At 33.8% G+C, this 22,587-nt stretch overlaps 1 protein-coding gene and 1 long non-coding RNA gene across 3 annotated transcripts; one reads left to right on the top strand and one right to left on the bottom strand.

Moving 5' to 3' along the window:
* Positions 1-1,058: 1,058 nt before the first annotated feature.
* On the bottom strand, positions 1,059-22,414 carry LOC113503422. 2 transcript variants are annotated; one of them, XM_026885387.1, is made up of 4 exons: positions 21,378-22,414; positions 17,834-17,958; positions 15,366-15,465; positions 1,059-6,321 (listed from the first exon to the last, which is right to left on the bottom strand). In XM_026885387.1, the coding sequence occupies exons 1-4, from the start codon at positions 21,518-21,520 to the stop codon at positions 6,204-6,206; spliced, it is 486 nt and encodes a 161-aa protein (XP_026741188.1). In that variant the 5' UTR covers positions 21,521-22,414; the 3' UTR covers positions 1,059-6,203. The 2 variants fall into 2 exon arrangements, 1 of the variants encoding a protein (XP_026741188.1); XR_003401447.1 differs by lacking the exons at positions 15,366-15,465; positions 17,834-17,958; positions 21,378-22,414 and adding an exon at positions 7,547-7,633.
* On the top strand, positions 7,633-8,336 carry LOC113503423. Its single transcript, XR_003401448.1, has 2 exons — positions 7,633-7,857; positions 8,012-8,336. It is a non-coding gene; the product is annotated as an uncharacterized LOC113503423 (long non-coding RNA).
* Positions 22,415-22,587: the final 173 nt, after the last annotated feature.

The raw sequence follows: 22,587 nt of genomic DNA, 5'->3' as shown, positions 1-22,587 counted from the left end.
AAAAACTTAGAAAGCACCCCGACACCCTGTATATAGCATAAAGTACACTGCTACCTTATTGCTCTGGCTGTGAAGAAGAGTTTTTGGATTAATTTTTTGGTTTCTTTAAATAAAAGGTTTAGCGTGCTCAAGAAGTGTATTAGGTACTTAGATTTTGCGACACTTGCTAAGTAAAACTCTGCTGCCGCCTTTCCCTGATTTTCTTTCGGTGTAGAATCTGATTCTATGACCAATAAATAAGGTATTTACATGCGCATGTAGCTGAAGCTAGAAGAAGAAAAATCTACTTAACGTAAAATAAAATGCATTATCTAGTTAAAAAAATAACTGTATCAAAATTAGACATAACATTTCATTCACTGGCCTACAGCAACACATTAACACAAATTAAAATAAAGTACTTGCATAAATTGCATACGAAAGGTAATATTTCAGTAAATTGACTTTAATATATTGACCGTAAAGGTCAGACTGGTGTCAATTGGTCAACAACGAAGACTGCCGGTCTGCATGTAATTTTCATATCAGCTGTTTTAATGTCGTGTATGTAATTATTTCGCAATTATTTACACTTAATCAAGATAAGCTTTACTTTGCACTCATTTTGCCACTGTTGTTGCAGCTCTACTATTTCTATAGCGTTTATTTCTACTCGCGAATCCATAAAAATCTATGAATTATATAATCGCAATGTTACAATAGCATAATAATAATTAGTTATTATACTTACAGTTTGTCGGCTTTAATTCAAATGTACCTACTGCCAAACCTACTGCTAAAGCTCGCCAAAGAATGTAGGCGAAACTACTTAAAAAGTATATATTACTAGCTGACCCAGCAAACGTTGTTTTGCCGAATATTTTTTTTTTCTTATTATATTATTATTTTTAATGCCACATTATAAAAAAAATAAAAACAAACAATTTCGTTCAAATAAAATATTTTTTTAGTGTAATCAACCCTTATCAGTTAGGGCTATGAAAAATAGATGTTGTTCTATTCTCAGACCTACCCAATATTTATACAAAATTTTATAAAAATCGGTCGCACCGTTTCGGAGGAGTACGGTAACTAACATCGTGACACGGGAATTTTATATATTAGAAGAAGAAAGAACAGATAGAGCTATTTTTTAAAGAGCTAAGTACACGTTTAATTTAAAACACCAAAACACCATTAAAAATATCAAATCTAAACCGTATTTATTCGATTTTTAAATAGATCTATGCCTTTAGTCTTAGCCCTCGCCACTTCACCGAATTAAAATTCTAACATTACTTTTTAACAGCATTCGTATTGACGACTCAAATCCTTGTTATAACCAGTCGGTACCTTATTCGATTCCTAGCGAGGTGTTAATTTTTACAATACGTATTTCGAATATCATAACTACTTTCTTACTAAAAAAAAGAAAGAGAAAAAAAGTCTGCAAAAAGGTTCGCAGTGATAAAATGCACCATAAAGTTCAATGACTAACCGCAACCTCATTAGGTCAAGTGTAGCCTCCATGCAAGTTATTTTCCACTGGCACTTGCTACACATAACTCATGGAAAATTATTCCTTAACGAGGCAAAAGGTGTGTCTAATGTTAATATGTTTAGATTTACTATGTTCAGACACATGTTCCTACGAGGTTATTTGTAGTAGTTCCAATGTTTTTAAATTTTAATTCAGTTCGGTACATACTTTTCCTTTTACTTAATTAAGACTTCCTACATTTGCTGATTTGAATATTAAAAATTGAATTACCTACTCTTGCTGAGATTAACAAGGTGGTCGATACGTATGTATGCTACCAAAAGCCTAGTTTAAAAAAAGACTGTTTATTAAAACATCAACAAAACACAAAGTTAATAAAGTTCAATGCCAAAAAAATAACTTAACAGTTATTAACTTATCTAGTAACCTTCGTGGGCAACCGAGGCGGAAACCTTATGTAAGAGGAAAGGCGTCATTTATATGTAATAACCAGTTAAAATTAAACACAACGTCAGCTAGGCTTAGCCTTAAGGTCACACGTTACTCATAATTTGCTAAGAATCCTTAGTTTTCAGTACATTGTGTATTACAATGTGTTACGTGTTGCAATAGACCCCAGTAGAGTCTAGTTGTTGCATCGAGGGTTCATCCGCCTGGATGTTGTTTAGACTTTTTTTTCCAAAATTTCAGCCACCTCCATGTCAAATTTTATTGAAATCGGTCCAGTCCTTTGAGTTACAAAAACTTTAATTTAGGAATTGTTTAAATATTTCGCTGTTCATTCCATACTTCATTCATTCAGTACTCGTGTTTTGCCAGGTCAGGTTAAAAAAATGAATTCCTATTGTCATTCTTTTAACTAACTACTACACAGTCATACATAGCCAGTCCATATTTTTTTCCTCTTAAAACAAATACAATATGTTTGTTTAGTAAGCAAAATAGCTGACATACATAAGCTGAATAAGAGAGCACTGGCCTTTAAGGCAGAAGCCTTATTCAAGAATATTCGAAATTTTCGAACCATTATTTTTCTTCTTAATTATAATATCTATTTTTTCGCATAGCCCGTTTTTGCCAGTATTGCCAGTATAGCACGCAATCCTTTACTAATGTCCACAGGAAATTTAACCTCGTTACTAGGCAGTAGGTCATCTTATCGCCAAGGCGTGTCCCAGCCTTAATGCGAGTGCCCATTGGAAATAGAACGGACTTTTCCAATAAAACAATGATGGTATTTACTGTTTATGAAGATAATAAATAGGTTGAAAATAGTTTCTGAAATAACTTAGTCGTGACTGCCTTTTTAGGGTATCTTACTCAAATGAGATAATCGTAGATAAAAATTTAAATACATATAAATATCTAGAAGAAATAGCTCTGTATGTAATCACGATACGAAGAATTGAATTCAGATGAAAATATAAAACTCTTGACATTACAACGAACTCGGGCTGACACCTAATTCAATAAGACGCCTTCAGCACGTGTCGCGTATAAATTCTTTGATCAATAATATTTTTACACTTGTGTAGATACCTAAGCAACTCTTGGCTATTACCTATTACCTAAGTTTAACTAGGTGGAAATAATTCAAGAAAAACTCTGAAAGCCTCTTTAAATAGTACCATTGTAATTGTGAAATCGTGACACCGCTATAGCACATAGTCCGCCATCTCCCTCCCACACTCGCTATCATCTTCCGCAAAGAAGTGGTGACAACCACATTTGTAAATCCATAATATTTTAACATAAAACTACGTAAGCGAAATGTACTGAAATTGTAAATATTATTCCATTAGATACGAGATCTTTTCTCTATAAATTCTTTTAAACATCTGTTCGTCATATGTTGTAGTACCTACACCGGTTTCACGTTATGTCACTTTCGCTACGTAAAAGTGTAATTAGATCATGCTTTTCACTTTAACCACAATTATGTAAACGAGATTTCAATGAGAGCGACTTGTAGTTAAGTCTGACAAAAGGAACTGTTGTTAAAAAGTCCAAGTGAATAGTCTCTTGCCAAGTTGCTGAAACAATCAAGGAGATTCCGAGGATCCGAATTTAAACAGTATTTTTTTATTCGGCAAAACGATTGAGGCTTAATATTTTGTACAGGAATTAGAGTTGTTCTACATTCGAAACAAAGAGACAAATATTAAACAAATAAATTAAAATATTTAAAACTCCATGTATGAAAAGTACATGTATTAAATATACATATGTGTAAGTTCATCACAGGCAGGTGAATAAGGGATAGTATTAAATAGTCACAAATCCTCATTTCCCGTATTTTTTTCTTTAATGCTTCTATTTGAACTGTCATTTAGGCTAAATTACAACTAAAATACCTACCAGCTAAATGAAATTCACCCACAATAACACTGAACTTACAAAATTCCCAGAATTATTAAAACCACTTACTAAAAGCAACATTATCCATTTAGAGTTCATACAACATAATCTCGATTATTCCGAACACGTGCATCACATTCTGCATGGATGCACCGCCTAGGTCATGAAACTCTGTCCATTGTGAACTTCCAATGCTAAATCAAGCGTGATCAATTTTGTAACATCACAGGAAAGGTCAAACTATGATGCCTCTGATAATCCCTGTACAACTGATACCCTCTCGATGATAACACTTATGATACAATGTTCACTACATTGTAAGCTTTATTGTTTTGTACTGCGATAACAGTTAGTATTATGTATTAACACATAATATACCTACACAAGGCCATGTAAACCAATTTAATTACAGAGCTGTCAAAATTATTTGTAAGATCTCGAAAAAGCTCAACATACATAAACTTCAATAAGGTATATTAATTTCGATAATAATCAACATATTCAACATTTCGTTATACTTTCGTTTGATTGGAAATTATGGTAACAGTTCACATTATAGTTTATGGTTATTGAAAGCCTTGATTCCAAAAAGTAATAACTCTAAGTTACAATACGATACACGTTACTTATGGAGTCAATTGAAATTAATAGAGACGAGTCGATAGCTGGTAACCACGAACGCTGTTACACGAAACCTTTAGTAAAAATGTATTCCACAAAAAACTCGATGCTGGCACGACAAAAGACAATATTGAAATTTAATAGCCATTTAAAAATAAATCTGTCTGGTAAAACGCCCACAACACATGTTACCGCCTGATAAATATTATTTTAAACTAAATCGTACGATATTTCGGTATGAGACTTACCGCCGACGCCAGAGCAAAGCGTCTGGGGAGATACTTCGCTTTCCCTTCAGAAAAGCCTGCCTTATATGAGCTAAGGGCAAACTATCTCTACGTAAAGCCCATCGTACTTTGACACTTTTCTTCTCATCAATAGTTTCCATTACAGCTGTCACTTCGCACATAAACTTCACAACACCACGATTCCACATTTACTACATAACATTGTTTCAGAATATATTATTCCAATTAGCAAAATTTAACGTACAGTTGCATTACACGATCAAAATACGATAACAACAGGTACAAAACTAAATGAACGCTCTAGCCTTATCTCGGTTTCTGTTTCATATTTACGTTTTAAGATACGGTGGTAAATGTGTAAATACGTATTGTATTTATTTAAATTATGTGATGACTGATTTGATGTGACTTAGGTTAAAAACGTCGTCAATTTTATCGCGGAACGATGTTCACGACAGTCGTTTTTTTGTTTAGATTTCAACTGACGACGTTTCATTTAATATTTCTAACAAAACCTTGGAAACTATCATTTGTATAGTTAATTTATTGCGATCGCTTTATGTTTTACGCAGTTTTGTGAGACAAAAACAGCAACTAAATATTCGAAGTCAAATTTTGCGAAAGAAAGCCTCACCGTTGTCTTGTTTTCCTCCTGAACGTAGAATCTCACAGCTCTAGTGCCCACATACGAATTTAAGTTACCGAAGGAGCAAAAAAAATTCAAATTCTCCATGAGAAATAATGTTAGGACTTACGATAGAGTTAGATAGAAATGTCTAGTTTCAACGAAGGTCAATGAAAGAAAACTTGGTTCAGCATAGCCAGCAAGCATCTATGTATAATTGATTTCACGACTGATTTGATACGAGGGGAACAGCCACGGAAGGCATTTGCGTGTTTGCAACAAGAGATTTTAAAATTCATTGGCACGTAGGTAATCTAGGCACGTAAAACATTGTTACGTCACTCCATATAAGCATTGTGGAAACAATCTTTTCTGTTAATGGCCCAAGTATTATTAAAATGCAGAATTATGAACGTGATGGTGTGTACGATAATTACATAGTTGTATATAGCGTAGCGCAATACGAGGACTGAGATTCTACAGTTTGCATCTATACTTTCACAATATTTAGAATGGTAAAGAAGCTTGGTAATCATTGAAAGACTTATTGTGTAACAGCACCTCATCGAAACATAATACACCTAGAACGACAGGATTCTTAATTTTGGCGGCTCGACAAGCTTATACAATTACACGTCGCGTTGTTAAGTTTACAACACTCCTAGAACAAGGCAAACGACATTTACTCACGAAGCAAAACAAATGAGCATTGATTACGATAGAACTGACTTACTGTAGTTAGCGATTTAAAATATAATTGCTTTAAGATTTCAAATACTTTTGAGGAGGTACGAAGGTATATCTTGATTAGAGGGAGATTCCAACAGCTGATAGCACTTGTCAGAGGCAGTTATAGAAGGAGATGTAGTACTCACTGCCCCGGGAAGGCCGGTGTGGGGACACGCAGGTGATGTCCTCTGCGAGGCCGCTCAGCGTCGCTGCCGTCACTTGCCTCCTCCGCACCGACGCTGCTCGACCCACCCGCCGACCTGGACCACACAAACTCTTCGTTAAGATAAGAATATGGAGCTAAGTAAGTAAGGTAAGGGAGAAAAAACTTCAAGCTTCTAAAGAACTTTCTGGACATTTAAGAGTGTCCGAGATTTTTTGGTCAGATTCTTGTGAATTGCCTTTAGGCCTGGTTTTGAATACTGTACTTAGTTATCTTGAACTTAACTGTCTTATTTCTTTTTTATTGCTGGTATTTGGAATGAAAGAGCTGTATCTGGACACAGGGAATATTTTATCTAAATGGTTATTGAAAGTTTTTTATGAAAATTTGTTAACAGTTAGGGTATATTTTGAAGACTAGTCTTTTGTAATAAAAAGGGTTTTATATGCCACTAGACTTGAAAAAATTATGTTTCAGCAAATTTTCAGTATATACAAACTAAGGTCACATTTCTGATTAAGTGACCTTTTAGGAATCAGGACAGTTCAACAAAACCAATGTAAATTGATACGTGTTTTATCATTCATCAAGACACAAAAGTGGGCACTAGAAAAACGTTCACGGTTCACATTCCGCTGGCGAACATCAAACAATCTCGCTAAAGACGCAAGATGGGAGACTTAGCCTACTTGTATGATGAAACAAAAGACGGCACAGAGTGAACATCAACAAACATAGGACATAGACATCAAGGCAGAATACTAGGGAAGCAACACAGAAGATTTTAAAACAGTAAAAAATACGTTTTTTTTTTCAAATATGTATTGGGTACGAAAATTAGGAGAGTTCAAGAATGAAACTACTAAGGATATTTTTGTCGTAAGAAACGTAAAATAATTTTTAAATTCCTTCCATTTTTTGTTCATTTGCTTTTTAATATATTAGTCAACAGTGATTCGACTTAGTCGTTCCTGCATTGTTGAATTGAAATTCATATAGATAAATAGGCGATTTCAATCTAATATATTAAAAAAATAATATTAACGAACAAATTTTACAATTGTTATTCGACTAATATTTGAATTTGTGGGCGTATGAGAGATAAGGAAAAACGTATTGTATATCTGTGACTATCATGTTACTTACCACATGCTCGGTTGCTATGGTAACAGAACATTGCTAATTAGTGCTATTGATTACAACGATAAACAGTGAAGCTACAAGGGTGAGCAGAAATAAGGAAAAGGGAGAAATTTTGCGTTTTACATAGCAGATATTGTTAATAAGATATACAATCGCATGCACATGCATTTACTTAGTACCTTGGCATTATAAGCTCTGAAAAAGCCGCAAGCAGGAGGCACTAAGTCTCGTTATAACGGTAAGGGATAAACTTGTCACTCTCCATGCCGAACCTAGAAATAATAAGGGCATGAATGGTGGAAGGCTGGCCACAAATGCATTCTTAGATGCCTATGAACTGCTTTAATTAAAATGTGACTATCGGAACTTGGATTCAAGCACTCTTAGCGCATTTCAAGATCTAGGAATTACATTTTGTTTTGAGTTCAAAATTATACTCTCCCTGGTCTGTATTTAACTGTCTAATGGAAAATTTCACTGGATTAGTATAGTAAGTACCATTATAATTGTTATAAGTAATTCAAAAGCTTTTAATGTTTATTAAAATGGAATATCAAATTACATTCACCATTATGTCACACTAAACTTAATCACTTGATAAATTTATACCTAATTTTACTAACGAAATTTTGATCTTTTTTCAGCTTTTGTGGTCAGCATAAAGCTACAATAAATTATTCTAATATATTACCTACTACAGTGTTAATTCCTACGTTATGGGCCATAATGCACTTTAATATGAACAAGGTAAATCTTTCTCCTTCTAATTTTATTCTGAGTTTTTTTTCTTTTGCATGAATGCCAACGAAAAGCATTCGTTCCGAAACGTGATGGTTAGAACGGAAAACTATTTTCTATAAAAATCTCAATGTATTGCTTCTTTATTGTAAATGACAGCAGAAGAAGAAAAAATCCTTGTTCATGCTCAAACAATAGTTATATCAGTCAATAAATATTACATACACAATATGATCGATTTACACACTTTAAAGCTGTTTCAAAGTCCTAATTAATATTTTCTGGATATCCTTTCTTTTAGAAAAAGCTCAGTACATACTCAATATCTTAAATACTTATCAATTATTTCAACTAATTAAAACTTTATTAAATGATGTAACGGTTTACTAACGCGTATTTATCGCGATCCCGCCGCTTCAGCTCATGATTACGGACTCCGGTTGCGTCCGAAACTAGTCGGGCACCCCCGATAAATACGCGTCAGTAAACCGTTACATCATTTAATAATGAATCAGTCTCACGATAGCTCGATAGTTACTATAATTAAAACTTACCGAAATATTCTCTTCAGGCGACTAATGACTCGGTATTTTATATACACGTTTTTCACACAATTTTATGCTATGATTTGTATGATATTACTTGATTATTTATTAGCATATTCAAAAACACTTTTAAATTACAATAGTCCATTCCTAGTTGAATGAATTTTAGAATACATTTGTTTTGAGTTTCTATAAAACAAAAGAGAATTAAGAGAGCTTATTTTATTACGATTTATTCCTATACTTTATTCTGATATACAGTTTTATACAAGGTTTAAGTAACTGTACCTATTTCTTAACCTAATTGACGGTAATTGGTCTTAAATATATCAGCTCTAGGAAACGTTACTCCGTACCAAAGATTGCATGATTTTGTAACCATTTTTGGAATTTACTAGTTCATGTCAGAATATGGATTACGGTCGCGGCAATGAGGAATAGTAATATTCAAAAACAGTTACCTAACGAAAATCGGTGTACTGAAAAACTAATAAAACTTTGTTCATATTTTTAGATTATCTCTACTATGTTTGTTATGGAAAAATGTCTGTTTAATCGATTTGCTCATATATCATAAGGAATAAATAAATATTTTACGAATAAAGTAGTATCCAAAATAAGTCTAAGAGGAACAATTTAAAATAAAAATATATTTTTTTTAACGTTGCTGATTTCACAAAACATTTATCTGGGTATTATATTGAATTTCAATACTAATGTTACTGAATAAGTTTACGTTGATTTCAATGAAATTGTACATAGTAACAACAATGAGATAATGTAAAACGTACACACAATACCCAGTCTCCTATATTTACCTAGACATAGGAACAGAGAACGATGACTTACAACTTCATTGGATTACATACATCGACACGATACATTTAATTTTAAAATTTTATTTCAATGTGTTTTGGATAAGCGATGTCATGTTTTGTATAGCTTCCGTCAATATAAATTACTGCTGTAATATTTTAGTTAAAGTAAGAAATTAATTAGAATGTCGTAGGTAACTGCTGAAACTTTAAAACAGTAACTATCTAAAGGTTCAAAAAACCTTTGCAACTATATGTACTTTCCGTGTTATAAAAAAAAAACGGAAATAACTTATCTTATTTTTGCATCAAAGGTTAATCTTGACAAAAAGCTTTCATTAAAAAAATCAACATATTCTTAGTACAAAACTGAATTTCAAATTTACCCAATACTCATGTGGTGTGATGTGCAATAAAGGACACTCTATCTTCCTATCTATACCGATGTCATCAACAATACAAAACCTTTATCAGCTGATCAGAATTCGTAAAGGAGAAACATTTTTTTTTAGTATGCCATTCCTTTCTCGAAAAAAGTTTGAATGAATTTTCATACACCGAAACGATATTTAATGTAAGCAGGGTCTAACTAAAAAGGTTTTATACCTAGACCTATGTAACCTGAGAGGTAAGTTTTTAAACGTGTATTTGTAACCTTACAGGAAAACCTTGAGTTAATTCTAACTAGGACATTCGGGACGTCAAATAAGCTACGATAAAAAAGCTCGTAGGGTTCTCAAAACTAATTAATTGTTATCATTTTGATTGATTTTGTTTTAGCTTTCGTATCTGCCTGCCATTAAGATAAGATTATATTTGGATCCTGGTTTTTCCCCATGCAATTTTTTACTATAAATAGGGATGATTAAGGTATAAAATGGCACTCATTTCATTATTTGATTATATGAAATCTGCATTATTATTCATAGCATTTTCACTAACGGGATAACTTCATGAGAATAGACCCGGTCCTTTTGAAGGCGTACACGGGAATAAATTCCATGATGATAACATGAATCTAAAATGAGATGGGAAATCATTTATATCTTATTTTAGTAGATATTTTAGCTACGTTAAAAGGGTCCTACGATGTATTGATATTTAATTAAAATTATTTGTTAAATACATGCGATAACTTAATTGTTTCGATTTTGTAGGTTATCACCTGCAAACATTGTTGTGAGTATTCGATATGAATAGTAAAGCATTAATTTTAATTATATCCGTCTCACTTACATTTTAAGTAGGTACCCAATATTTTTAAAGATATATAATTATTGAAAATTAACTGAACTGATACAAAGTGGAAAACATTAGCTCTCAATATGATTTTTATGCAAAGAAAATATTGACACTGAATAAAAAAATACAATACAAAAAATGATAATTATTAATAAATACCTTAACATAATTTACCTAAAAACATTCCCTGTCCTCGCTACTGTACATTCCTCTTTATAATTTATTAATTAATACATTGAAAGAGGAATTAATACGGGAATCATATAAATTATTTAATTTACTAAGAATTATGGAATTATTTGTTATAAGGAATCTATAACACCATATTAGTAATGTATAGACACTTCCTTTGTTTTACAGTTTTGTTTATTTCAATAGGTTCAAGTTTTAATATTTAAGTAACCGAGCCAAATACTTGATTATTATATTTAATGAGGTCACTTCAGGGAAAAAATATCACTTAAGTAATACCTAATCCAGTGGAAATTATCGATAACTTTCTATTTTTATAACCCTAACGCGTCCCATTATGGCACTAACACATCAATTTTAAAGCTTTTTAATTACAATCCTTTGAACTGTACTATGAATAAATCTAATTAAATACCGTAACACACATTTTCACGCCTAAACCCAATAATATACACTTTAAACGTCAAAATTATCGAAGAAAATTTAATGCATTTAACAATAGAATATTCACCACACCGAATCACTTATACACGTTGTTTGTATTCAATAATACAGTTTTATGTGATAACAGAGCCACCACTATCACCGATATTATGTTAATATTACGTATTTTGTAGCTTGTACAGACTACACAATATAGTAAATGCACACTGTCCAGTCCAACCGTACCACGGGCTGCCATCTGGGGTTCTATCCGCCCAAACAACATTGAACTTTAAACTTGAGAGTATAGAGAATAATTTAGTTTATCGGAAGTTCGGTCCTAGGGAAACATGCGCAGTGGTGCATTGCGCACAATATTGATTGCAATCACATGTATGATAGAAAATATGGCGGAAAATTTGATTTAGTTTAGATTTTTATTGTGATAATAGAAGCATACATTTTGACGCAACCCCATTAACATTAAAAATCTCAATATATTTTTGTTGTGTTGTAATAGCGGTAATTGATTTTCTAAAATAGGTTTAAACCTCTTTGAGTCGACCTATTTGAATACGTAGTAGTTAATTAACGCGGTATTCAATACAGTCACGAGAGTCCCGTATTGTGGTTGGAATGTTTTGTTTGGCTGAAGAGGTTACGCTTGATACGATATGACTTAGTTACGTACAATTCATTGAGTACAAATAATGAAGTTCAAATGTAGAAGGGATTTTCGAATTTGATTAATTTATAATATTATCTGTGGTATTATGTTAGTCAAATTCGTAAAGTATTGAGTTTCGGTATGGAAAGTTGGAATGAAATCATGTTTTTGATTTATTCAAATTCCTAAAGATACGGATTCTATTACCGTGGTATTTTTTTAAATTTTCAGAAAAAGCACAGTACAATATGTTTAATTTTAAAGCAAATAAAGTCTAAATTATTTCATCAATTAAACGTAAAAGTACTTTAATTACTTAATGCAAAACCATAAGAAAATATTCGACTCTACCAATAACTCTACCATGTTTTTATTTTATTAATTTGACTTAATGAAATCGAAGATATTGATTTAACGTTAAAACGCAAAACGTCGATAAACCTTGAACGGTAGATAGTAACCCTCATAGTTATTTATCAGTTTTAGAATTTGCTGGAAAATATTTTTACGGTATTACTAAGTATTTGAGCATAAACTTAGTTAACTATATCATTTTTCAAATATTACAAATAAAGGTAAAGCCACAGATGGTGAGGTAATAAATTGGATGGGTGACCATTTTTTATTTTATTTACAGTTACGAATCTCTGTTAAAACAATTAAAGAAAATGAAAGAAATATTTATACTTTATATTTTAAACGAAACTCGTCCTAAACGGCTGGTGGAATGTTTTTTCGTATATCATCATTGGCCTAGCCTTTTCCCAACTATGTTGGGGTCGGCTACCAGTCTAACTGGTTTCAGCTAAGTACCAGTGTTTTACAAGGAGCGACTGCCTATCTGACCTCCTCAACCCAGTTACCTGGGCGACACGATACCCGATCTGACTACCTGTAACGACTGTTAAAGATGTAAGAATAACAGCCGGGACCCACAATTTAACGTGCCTTCCGAAACACGGAGGAACTCCTAATGACAAAGATGGTCACCCTTCTACGGACCAACCGCGTCAAGCATAGCTTAACCTGTGATCGTGTCACTTCTGCGGTTATAGCTTAGCCACGAGCTCCTCGAATGTTTTTTTCTTATACAGATTCACAAATCAGTCTGGCATTTTCTATAATTATTTGGCTTCACCCACATCGGCACGCATTATGCCATCTTATCTTAAGTCAGTGACATTATTAGCAAGCATTTCTAAACTAACGATCCAATTATTACAGTCATTAAGATCTGGGCGAGATTTCGCAAACGATTGCCAAGTAATTATTTAATTCCTTGTTTCGTTATTCATTGTATAATACACTTATTAATTAATACTAAGAATAAATGTATAGAAACTTGTAGTAGATTTAATAAAAAAATAATAAAAACGATCTTTTTCATAGCTTTTACTATATTTTCATAGAAAAAAAAACAGGTCATCCTTTATTGAAAGTGATGTTTAATACAGCTGTGAAAAAGCACTTTTTTAAGTACAAAAAGCTGTCAAAAGGAAGAAAAATCAAAATTAATTTAGTTCAATATATTCAGGAAACAATCTTATTTTAAACTACATAGATATTAGAATCTATATATATAAAATCCTTCAACATATCTATGGCATAACAAGAACAGAACTTGTATAACACGTATGGAAAAAACGAGATCTCAATAACCCACATTCAAAGTAAGGTCAAGGTGTCTAAGTAGGTTTGAATGACAATATGTCATGTACGGAATGTTATCTTGGAGGTAAAATATAGAGGTAAATATGTATGTATGTTATGTATGCAGGATAATGAGTGATTAATGTTGGTCGTTGTTCATAAATGACTATAATTTTAATGAGCATGCATTTTTTTGGTCGGAAAGTATGAAATTTGATAATCGAAACGAATGCTAGGGGCTCAGATTTAAATTGTAGGTCGTAGCTAAATCCATAAAAAACATAATACTATCGAGACAGTATAACCTTCAGAAACGTTTATTATTCATCAATTCAAAAGGATTCCTGAAAAGGGATTTTGAATTAAGGTCAAGGGATTAATTTTATAAGATTTTGAATTGGGATAACCGTTATTTTGACAGTGATCGTCAAATTATTAAGTTTGGATGCTTCTTCACAGTCGTATAAGTGTTAATGTAAGAACTAGCCTTTTGGTAGATACTAAAATTCTTCAAGAGTTATTTAGGAGGAAAAAGTTAGGTCACTAATTTAACGCAGGTTGTTTTTCATATCATATTCAGCAAGGTATGCTTTATGAGGAGAGTTTACATGGAGATGGATGTAAAGGGAGAGGCAAACAGGTCAAAGAAAGCATGGAACGACCGCGTAAAGAGTAATATGAAAGAAAAAACGTGTTGCGCCGTCCTCAAAAGGCAGGAATAAGAAGTACCTTTATAAGTTATGATGAATTTCTATTTTATTTTAATTGCTTACTTAAGTATGCACTCTTTCTTTATCTTCAATCAGATTCATTAATAAATTTAAGAGTTCAAAACAGATATTACGAGGGCCACCACTTCTTAAAGAAAGATTTGATTTGTGGAAGGGAGATGTTGCTTTACGCCGTGTATTACGTTGTCTTGCTTCCACCGTTACACCAGCCTTACTTGAGCACGTGGCAAGAGGCCCCTGAACCCACTTTTCGTGACTGTTTATTATGCAAGAATGCCGACAAAGGCGGTTAACTTGCCTAATAGCGCATTCAATACGTTATTTCGCTATTGTTTGAAACAGATAGTTGTCTTTCATAGTTCCCTGATAATTTAAATAAAACATTCAAGATTTTCTTAGTCAAGAATGATCTACTGAATGTTAAACTGTCTTAAAATTATTTAATTATTGGAAATGTTTTATTTTAATTATAGAAAAAAGAATCCATTAAAGTGCCATCGGCCCATGTGGAAATAATGAGTTCTCAGTAAAAGCGGTTTTCAGTAAATCTGCTGCACTTTTGTATTCCAGTTTAATATGGATAACAATACCAGCTTTTGAAATGCAGAATCTAATAGGATTGTTTACGTAATGCCGGAATAATAAATATAGTTTAGATCTGCTCTACTCCAAAATATGAAAACGAAAGTTTGTCAGTACTGCACATTCAATGCGGTAAAATTTTAAGCGTCATTTGATTAATACACACAAAATATTAAAATAACGACACAAAAGTACTCTCAAGCGGTTAAAAAGGAAGGAATGAATGCGAATAAAACAAGTTACTATGATCGGAAATAGGAAAAGCGCGGAAGAATACAAGTAAGCGCATAGGATGACGAAAGGAAGAGATTATATCTCAGGATTGTCAAAAAGAACTTGATCTAACAAATGCGCTAAAATGTTTCACACTAATTCCAAACATCATCAACATTTAATTAAGACCGTATACTCACGTGATGTAAAGTTCGGGCACTGGACTTGAGTCGCTGCCAAACCCCTGCAGCGACCGCCGCGGACATACCGCGTCGATGTCCAGGTATGCCAACTCTGGATCTAAACATAAATAACGAGCTTTTGTTATTTAGTCTACAATCAAATGATTTCTGCCTGTGAATCTTTATCAAAGAAGTTACAGTCTGGTTACGTCAAGGTTAAAGATATCGGGGTGGAACGCCGCCTTTTAAACTACATCCAGCTGTTCGAGGGATGAATACTACATAGTGTAGACGCATCATAGTTATGCAACGGTCGCCATGTCTTATATTAATAGATGATGTATTTAATTAAGGGACTTTCCCTCAAACGCTTTTTCAGCCATTTTTACGTTTGCGTGAGGAGAGGTGAGGCTCAATTCTTTTTTAGCAAATCATAGTGTCAGACCTAATAATGTTGGTTGCAATTTGACAAAACGTAATAAAATTTGTATGATTATTCATGTAGGTCGAAAAGTCGAAAAAATGTACATAAAAGAGCCAGTTTCGGAAATAAGTCTGAAAATTTTGATTTATTTTAGTTTTGAGCTCAATTTGTTTCATCGTTCTTTACTCTAAATTACACCCGACACATACTAAGCTGTTGTCAAAGAAACTTGTGTCTCGAGTTTCAGTCTCTATTTTCAGAGCGAGATTTTAGCCAAAATTTAATACCCAGAACGGTTGGCTTTCGATCTCAACGGAAACACGTACATAGTTAATTCAATATGTCCATATAGTGTTTTCCTGCTGCCACAGCCCATATGATTTTCCCTGGAAATCCCTGAATTTTAGGAAGTTACGAGTAACTACTTTTACTCGTAACTTTTTTAAGCCATCGGGTCACTAGCCTACCTTTGTTTTGTTGAAGGGATAACATTTAAAAGGGAATTGAGGACCCTCATGAGGTTCCCCCAACTCAACTAGAACTCAATTCAACCTTCTTAGTAGAGGGGGAAACGGCTAGATTTTTACAGACTCAGACTCTTACAGACTGAACCTGAACCGCTGTGCAATCTCCCACATTTGTCCAGTGCGTGGCAATTCAATAGCGCATCACGCACATAGGTATTTCAGAAAACCTAGAAACCTCTATTCAACGCTTGGTGTGAGCCCTTCCTGTGCAGAACTCCATTACGCAATTGACCAAACTTTATCAAAAAATTGCATAATCCAATATTTTCTGTAAATATTCATTCAAATATCCTACAAAGAAGCATTCCAATACATATGGCAGTTACATACAGCCTCGTTTCCAATTCAGTTTTATCATGACTAAAATTAGTTTCATGCGATCAGTCACGAGAGTGTTGCGTGATTTTTATATTAATCTTTAACTTTCGTTTTATAGACTTTCGTGATAAAACTAAATACTTCGTTTCCTATCTATTACTAAATACACTTTTATAGCTTTTACAAATATTTAAACGTACTTAAATGTTTATATAACGCAGTGTATACTTGATTGAAGCCACGTAGACTTTTATTTACTTGTACGAAACAGAAAAGAGTATTTATTACTGTCCACATATACGAGTAACTTAGGTCTTATTATGGGGCATTTAGTTACCCAGTAGAACGAGTTGTGGTCGTCAGATAGGCATTCCCTGACGTGAAATAACTACCCGGTGATCAGATCGATTTGGTAAGACTGGGTGCCAACCCCATATGGCTTGAAAAAAAGCTAGGCAGAAGTTTTCAAGGAGAAAATTCTCTGGAAAGGAAAGTTTAGGTTTGGCTGATTGCTAATGAGGAAATTATGTGAATGGCTCCCCAACCGCTAGTTATACAATTTATGGAGTTAATTCGATTGTGGTTTCATGAGTTAAATATAAATCTCTATCCCGGTAACATTGGGAAAATACTCGTGTACCACTTTTATCAAGATACTAGAAAATTGTAGTATCTTGAGACTAGCTTAGATTTATTTATTTTATAACCTCCAACAAAGAACATACATAACATGTAAGATAAGATGAGAATGTTTGTTTGAGTAGTTTCGTAAGGAGATTGGAAAGTAGGTATCGCGAACATTTCTATCAAAAGTCGAGTTCGTGAGAACAAAGATTGTTCTGTTGAAACAATATGATTCATTATTTGAAAAAGATCCGTAATCGATTTATCTATTTCCCTAAGACTCAAGATAGTTTCATCCTACGAAGTTGATGGACTCATAAGCATGTGTGGACATGGTGACATAACCTTGAAAAATCGTGGATAAATGATGTAGTGATAGTGGTAGTAGTGATTATGTATGTAGCAATATTTGAGGGTGACAAATAAGTCATCCCTCATAGATTAGTTTAGGATCTCCGGGTGCCTTCTACCAGATTGCTAACAGCCAGGTCTCTTTGCCTCAATTGCAACAGTCCTACAACTTAGGCGGTAGACCCGCTCACCTATCGTATGTATTTTTTATAACTATAGTCAGTATATAGTTATATACTTACCATTATCAATGATGCTACAGAGTCCAGTGTCAGACACGGATCGTCCTCTAGACCTGAGTGTCGACCTGTCTTTCCTGAAGTAGGACCAATGTCTCGCCACCGAAGTCCGAAGTAGACGATTGAACCTGTCCGTTAAAGCAGTAAGTTAATACAATCCAAGAAACACAAAAGTATAAAAATAACGAGAAAAATACACTTAGCAACGGTTCAGATCCCTGTATAATTAAGACAAACATTTGATTCATACACAGCACAGGAAGCGGAGTGGGACTCCATAGATAGCCGAGTGGTTGAGGTCGCCGATTCGACCCCGCGTAGAACAATCATTTGTATAATAAAACTCAGGAATACTTGTTCTGAGTCTTAGTGCATGTATCTTGATTGTTTCTGGATCCCCCTGTGACATCAGGAGTAAAAAAATGTTCAAAGTAATTTGCAAGTTTGTATAGGCTGCGCCCTCATTCTCAAGTAGGGAAATTCTGTTCTCGAAAGATAAAAGTAGGAGCTTTTAAAAAAAATATAGCATGCTGTTATTTTCTGGTATATTTCCATAATATTTTTATCCTAAGAAACCCACAACACTAAACCGACGACAGTGAAAGCTCCGGACGTAGGTAGTTTTCTCCCATTAAATAGAAACATACGCACGCAAGTAAATAAAATAAAATGCACTCATTATACTATTGAGTTTATTGACACACTAACCAAACATAGCGGTCATTCTTCTTTCTGATGTGACGTTTCTATGCTAAGTTATAAAAACATTCGTTTTCGGTGTTATTGTATGATGACTAATGTGACTAGGGCATTCTGCCCTTGATGACAGAAAAATCGTCTCAAAAACACGATTATTATTGTCTTAAGAAAAAAAGATTGGCTTGGCAAAAACAGGATCAAGGTTTGACTCTTTAGAGCGTTTAGGAAAACACTTGACTGATTGACAAGACTGATAATTTTTTTTTATTTTTTTTTTTCTAATACACTTACATGTTTCTTTACATAATATGTAGCCACACAGCCTCTCAGGGTTTATCTGTGTTGTGGCGAGTCGCTTTGTACACACTCCAATAATTGTTATTATAAGTGGTTAATGCTGTGTCAGGAAACGCTATAAATTAATGAAATGTGATAAGTGCATAATTATGCTAAAAAAAAATGTTTATGCCTTGCGCTATGGAGTCACGCTCAACATCTACCCCTTCGCCATGCATAGCCGTATCCATTTCGATAACTAAACACTTACTAAGGTACCTCTTGCTAATTAGTCAATCATCCTGTCCTACCTGTATGGTCTAATCACGGGTTGTACGTGACTACCTGTTTACAATTTCCGTTAAGACTGATTTTACAAAGTAAACCTTTGCTTGTTCATCTGATATCTTGAGATTAGCATGTTCAAACTAATCGTTGAGTATATAGACTCGCTGTCAACTGCAATATTAAATTGTCATCGTTTTTCTTCTTGGGAGTAGGAATTTGCCCAGTTGAATGATATTTACAAGATGGTATACCTAGTATTACATTTTGTAGTAGGTATTTCAGATGCTGCTGCTATAGATCCTTTAGACTAGTTTAAAAAGAAACGAGATTTGAGTTCTACTTAGTTACCGTTCAATAAATATTTATTTTAGAGGGGAATTTCAAAATGCACTCACTGAATAGGAACCTCAGTACCTACCTACTTTCTATTGTCTTAAAAGGAGCAGTAAACAAAAAAGGAGATTAGAGAACTTTAAGGTCATCCATTTTCCATGTACTGAAAGAATACTAAACAAATCATAAAAAAACTACGAATAGCAGGTAAATAACCTACTTAGCCAAGTAATAAACGGTTTTGTTAAATACCTTTCTAAATGCGCCGTCTGGTATTGAACTTCTTTAATACCGACGTTCGCAGAGCCTTGTGTCAACATCCTTTTGGAAAGGTCGCCTGTATTTGAGTTTCCCCAGTTCATTTTACCGTAGAACCTTAACCTTAAACCTGTACTAACAGAACTCTAGGTAGAGCAGATGCTAATGTGGAAGTGAGATGAAGTTATACACTGAGCGTAACGCTGTCTCACTTTCGCAATTTCAGGAACGGTCCTGGACTAATAAGAGCCTTAGTATGTTGACTCTTTGTATGAAATATGTGTAGAGATTCAATACGTGTGGGTATGTAATTCGTATTATTTCAATGAAAGCTTTAGCAAGGCGCAAACTTGGACAGTATTGTATAGCAACTAACTACGGTTTAATGGGATCGAAGGCATCAAACATGTCGGATGCCTTCGTTTGTAGAGCCTTAATAATCTGATTCGTATGCTCACTGCCTCAAGTTCCAAGTGCTCGAACACAAGTTACCACCCAAAATTTCCAATCAAGGATTATAAATTATCTATAAAGTAATGCCTTCCTTTCTAGAAAGTGTTTAAGCCTGTTAAACATACTTTTCGATAATAAACGTTCGACTGAACGGATCTTCAAATTTATCTTATCAAGGCATTTATCTCAATGTAATTTTTATTTCTCTTTTTAACGCGATATATATGTCTATGGACTAGATACCAGAGATTTTCAATTAAGAAAACTGTCTGCCATGTTCATTTTGCTGTGACGTTTTGGTATATTTCTTTTGATCCATAACGTTCGAACTTAGTTCCGTGAGCCTACGTAAAACTCGCAAATCGCCATTATTGTAATAGGTCCAAAAACTACTTTTAAATGAATGCGCTGTCAATGTTAAGTAGATGCAAATATGGTACGACCATTGGTACGACTGATTTGCGTGGTGAGTAATATAACTATTATTATCTACATGTTATATATTTTAATACATTTAGAATTAATATCTGAGGTTTTTGATAACATTTAAACCCAATTGTTTATGTACATACTATGGGTACATGTTACGAAAGATGTCTTTAAACTTTTTTCAGAAGTTGTGAATATGCGTTTGTTCATCGACATTCGTTTCTAACCGTACCTGTCTACTTGCTTACACGTTGTAAACAATCTCGGGATCGGAAATCTATTTCTAAATTCTTCCGACAAGATTTCAACAGCTCTTATTCCAACGCCCTGTTTTTGCTAAGTGATTCCATATAGGATTGGAGGTGACAAATATTGTTTTAATGGATAGAATATAAAAAAAATAACCGTATATTGTGAATTTCTGTGTACAGTTCCTAGCAAAGGTGAGGAAGATAAACGATTAAATACCGCTTCTTTGGAAAATAAGGTTAGTTTTAAACTTCATAGAAAAGTAGTATAATCTGAACGCTATCTATCTATACTGTTGAGTGCGAAACAGTTCCAACTGTTCATAATATCAATTGAGAATAAAGTCACGTGTACCTTGTAACAGTTATAACATACAAAAATAAATTGCAGTGTGCATGACACCTTATAAAATAATCTAACACCCACAAAGCAGGTGTTAGATTGTCTTGTCTTTTAACAGCATCAATAAATAAACGAATAAAGATACCGATCTGACAAATACGTGGTCTTCACGTTTTTGCTATAATAGAACGGGTATTCATAATGTAGGTACAGGTGTTACCTTCTGAGTGGTGTGTCAGAGTTGCCTGATGCACTGCTAGTAGCCGTCGATGTATCACTACTACTTGAACTCAAGAGTGCGTTATAGCTATACACTTGACAACTTGCACTTTTCCGAATCGTTCCCTTCCTCAGCCCTGCCATCGCACTGTATACCTTAACACTACGTAATAAATACTATATTGTTTGTCGACCAGTTAAAACAATGACCACTATCTATGCTTACACTTTGAAGTCTGTTATAAAACTAAGAATTTGTTGACTATCTCAATGGATTACGCGCGCAAGAAAATTTTGTCACTCGCTTCTAAATTTAAACGGAGATGTGGCGGCGCTCGCGCCGGCTGCGGCGTTAACCGATCGTCTAGACTCATCCACAATGAGATTTACGAAATACGCCCAATTCATGTTTATTACGGCACATAGCTTGCTTTCGTAAATATTTACACGTTAAACTCGTAAATAATCTACAAGAACAGATTCTCAGCAATTACCGTTATGAAAACATTTCGCCGAAATAATAGGAGCTGAAAACCCTTTATTTTGCTCCCTTGACCGTCGAGTCAACAAACCATATTTGATAGAAGCTATTCCGTAGCTCACCATTCCAAACTTCATGGAATATTTCAGTACTCCGTCAGGCTTCGTCTCAACTAGCTATATTTTAGCTTTTAGGATATATTTTCGAAGTTGTCTGTAACGTTACTACGTTTAAATACGAATATGCGATAGGTAGGTACCAAACTGATACGATAAAGTGATACGGCACACCTGACAATAAGCTTATACTTGTTGATCATTATCAACTTCGGTTATTTCCCTAAAGCATTTTAGATAAAGAATATTTATTTTGTTTTTCACTGACATTGGGTGACCCTTTGCACTTTGCAGAGAATCCGCACGTCGACAAGAGACGTCAAATTTATAACACCCCTCTTATTGCATCGGGGTAAATAACTCACGTTCAAGGACTATTAATACGTATAATTATCTATACTTCTATATCTATACTAATATATAAAGCTGAAGAGTTTGTTTGTTTGTTTGTTTGAACGCGCTAATCTCAGGAACTACTGTTCCAAATTGAAAAATTATTTTTGTGTTGAATAGACCATTAATCGAGGAAGGCTTTAGGCTATAAACCATCACGCTGTGACTAATAGTAGGTACAAAGGAAAATGTGAAAAAAAAATAGGGCAGGTATAAATCGT

This window comes from Trichoplusia ni, chromosome 19, assembly GCF_003590095.1.
Source record: "Trichoplusia ni isolate ovarian cell line Hi5 chromosome 19, tn1, whole genome shotgun sequence".
Classification (NCBI taxonomy): Eukaryota; Metazoa; Arthropoda; class Insecta; order Lepidoptera; family Noctuidae; genus Trichoplusia; species Trichoplusia ni.
The sequence above is the reverse complement of the archived record's forward strand: the minus strand, read 5'-3'. Positions and strand labels throughout refer to the sequence as shown.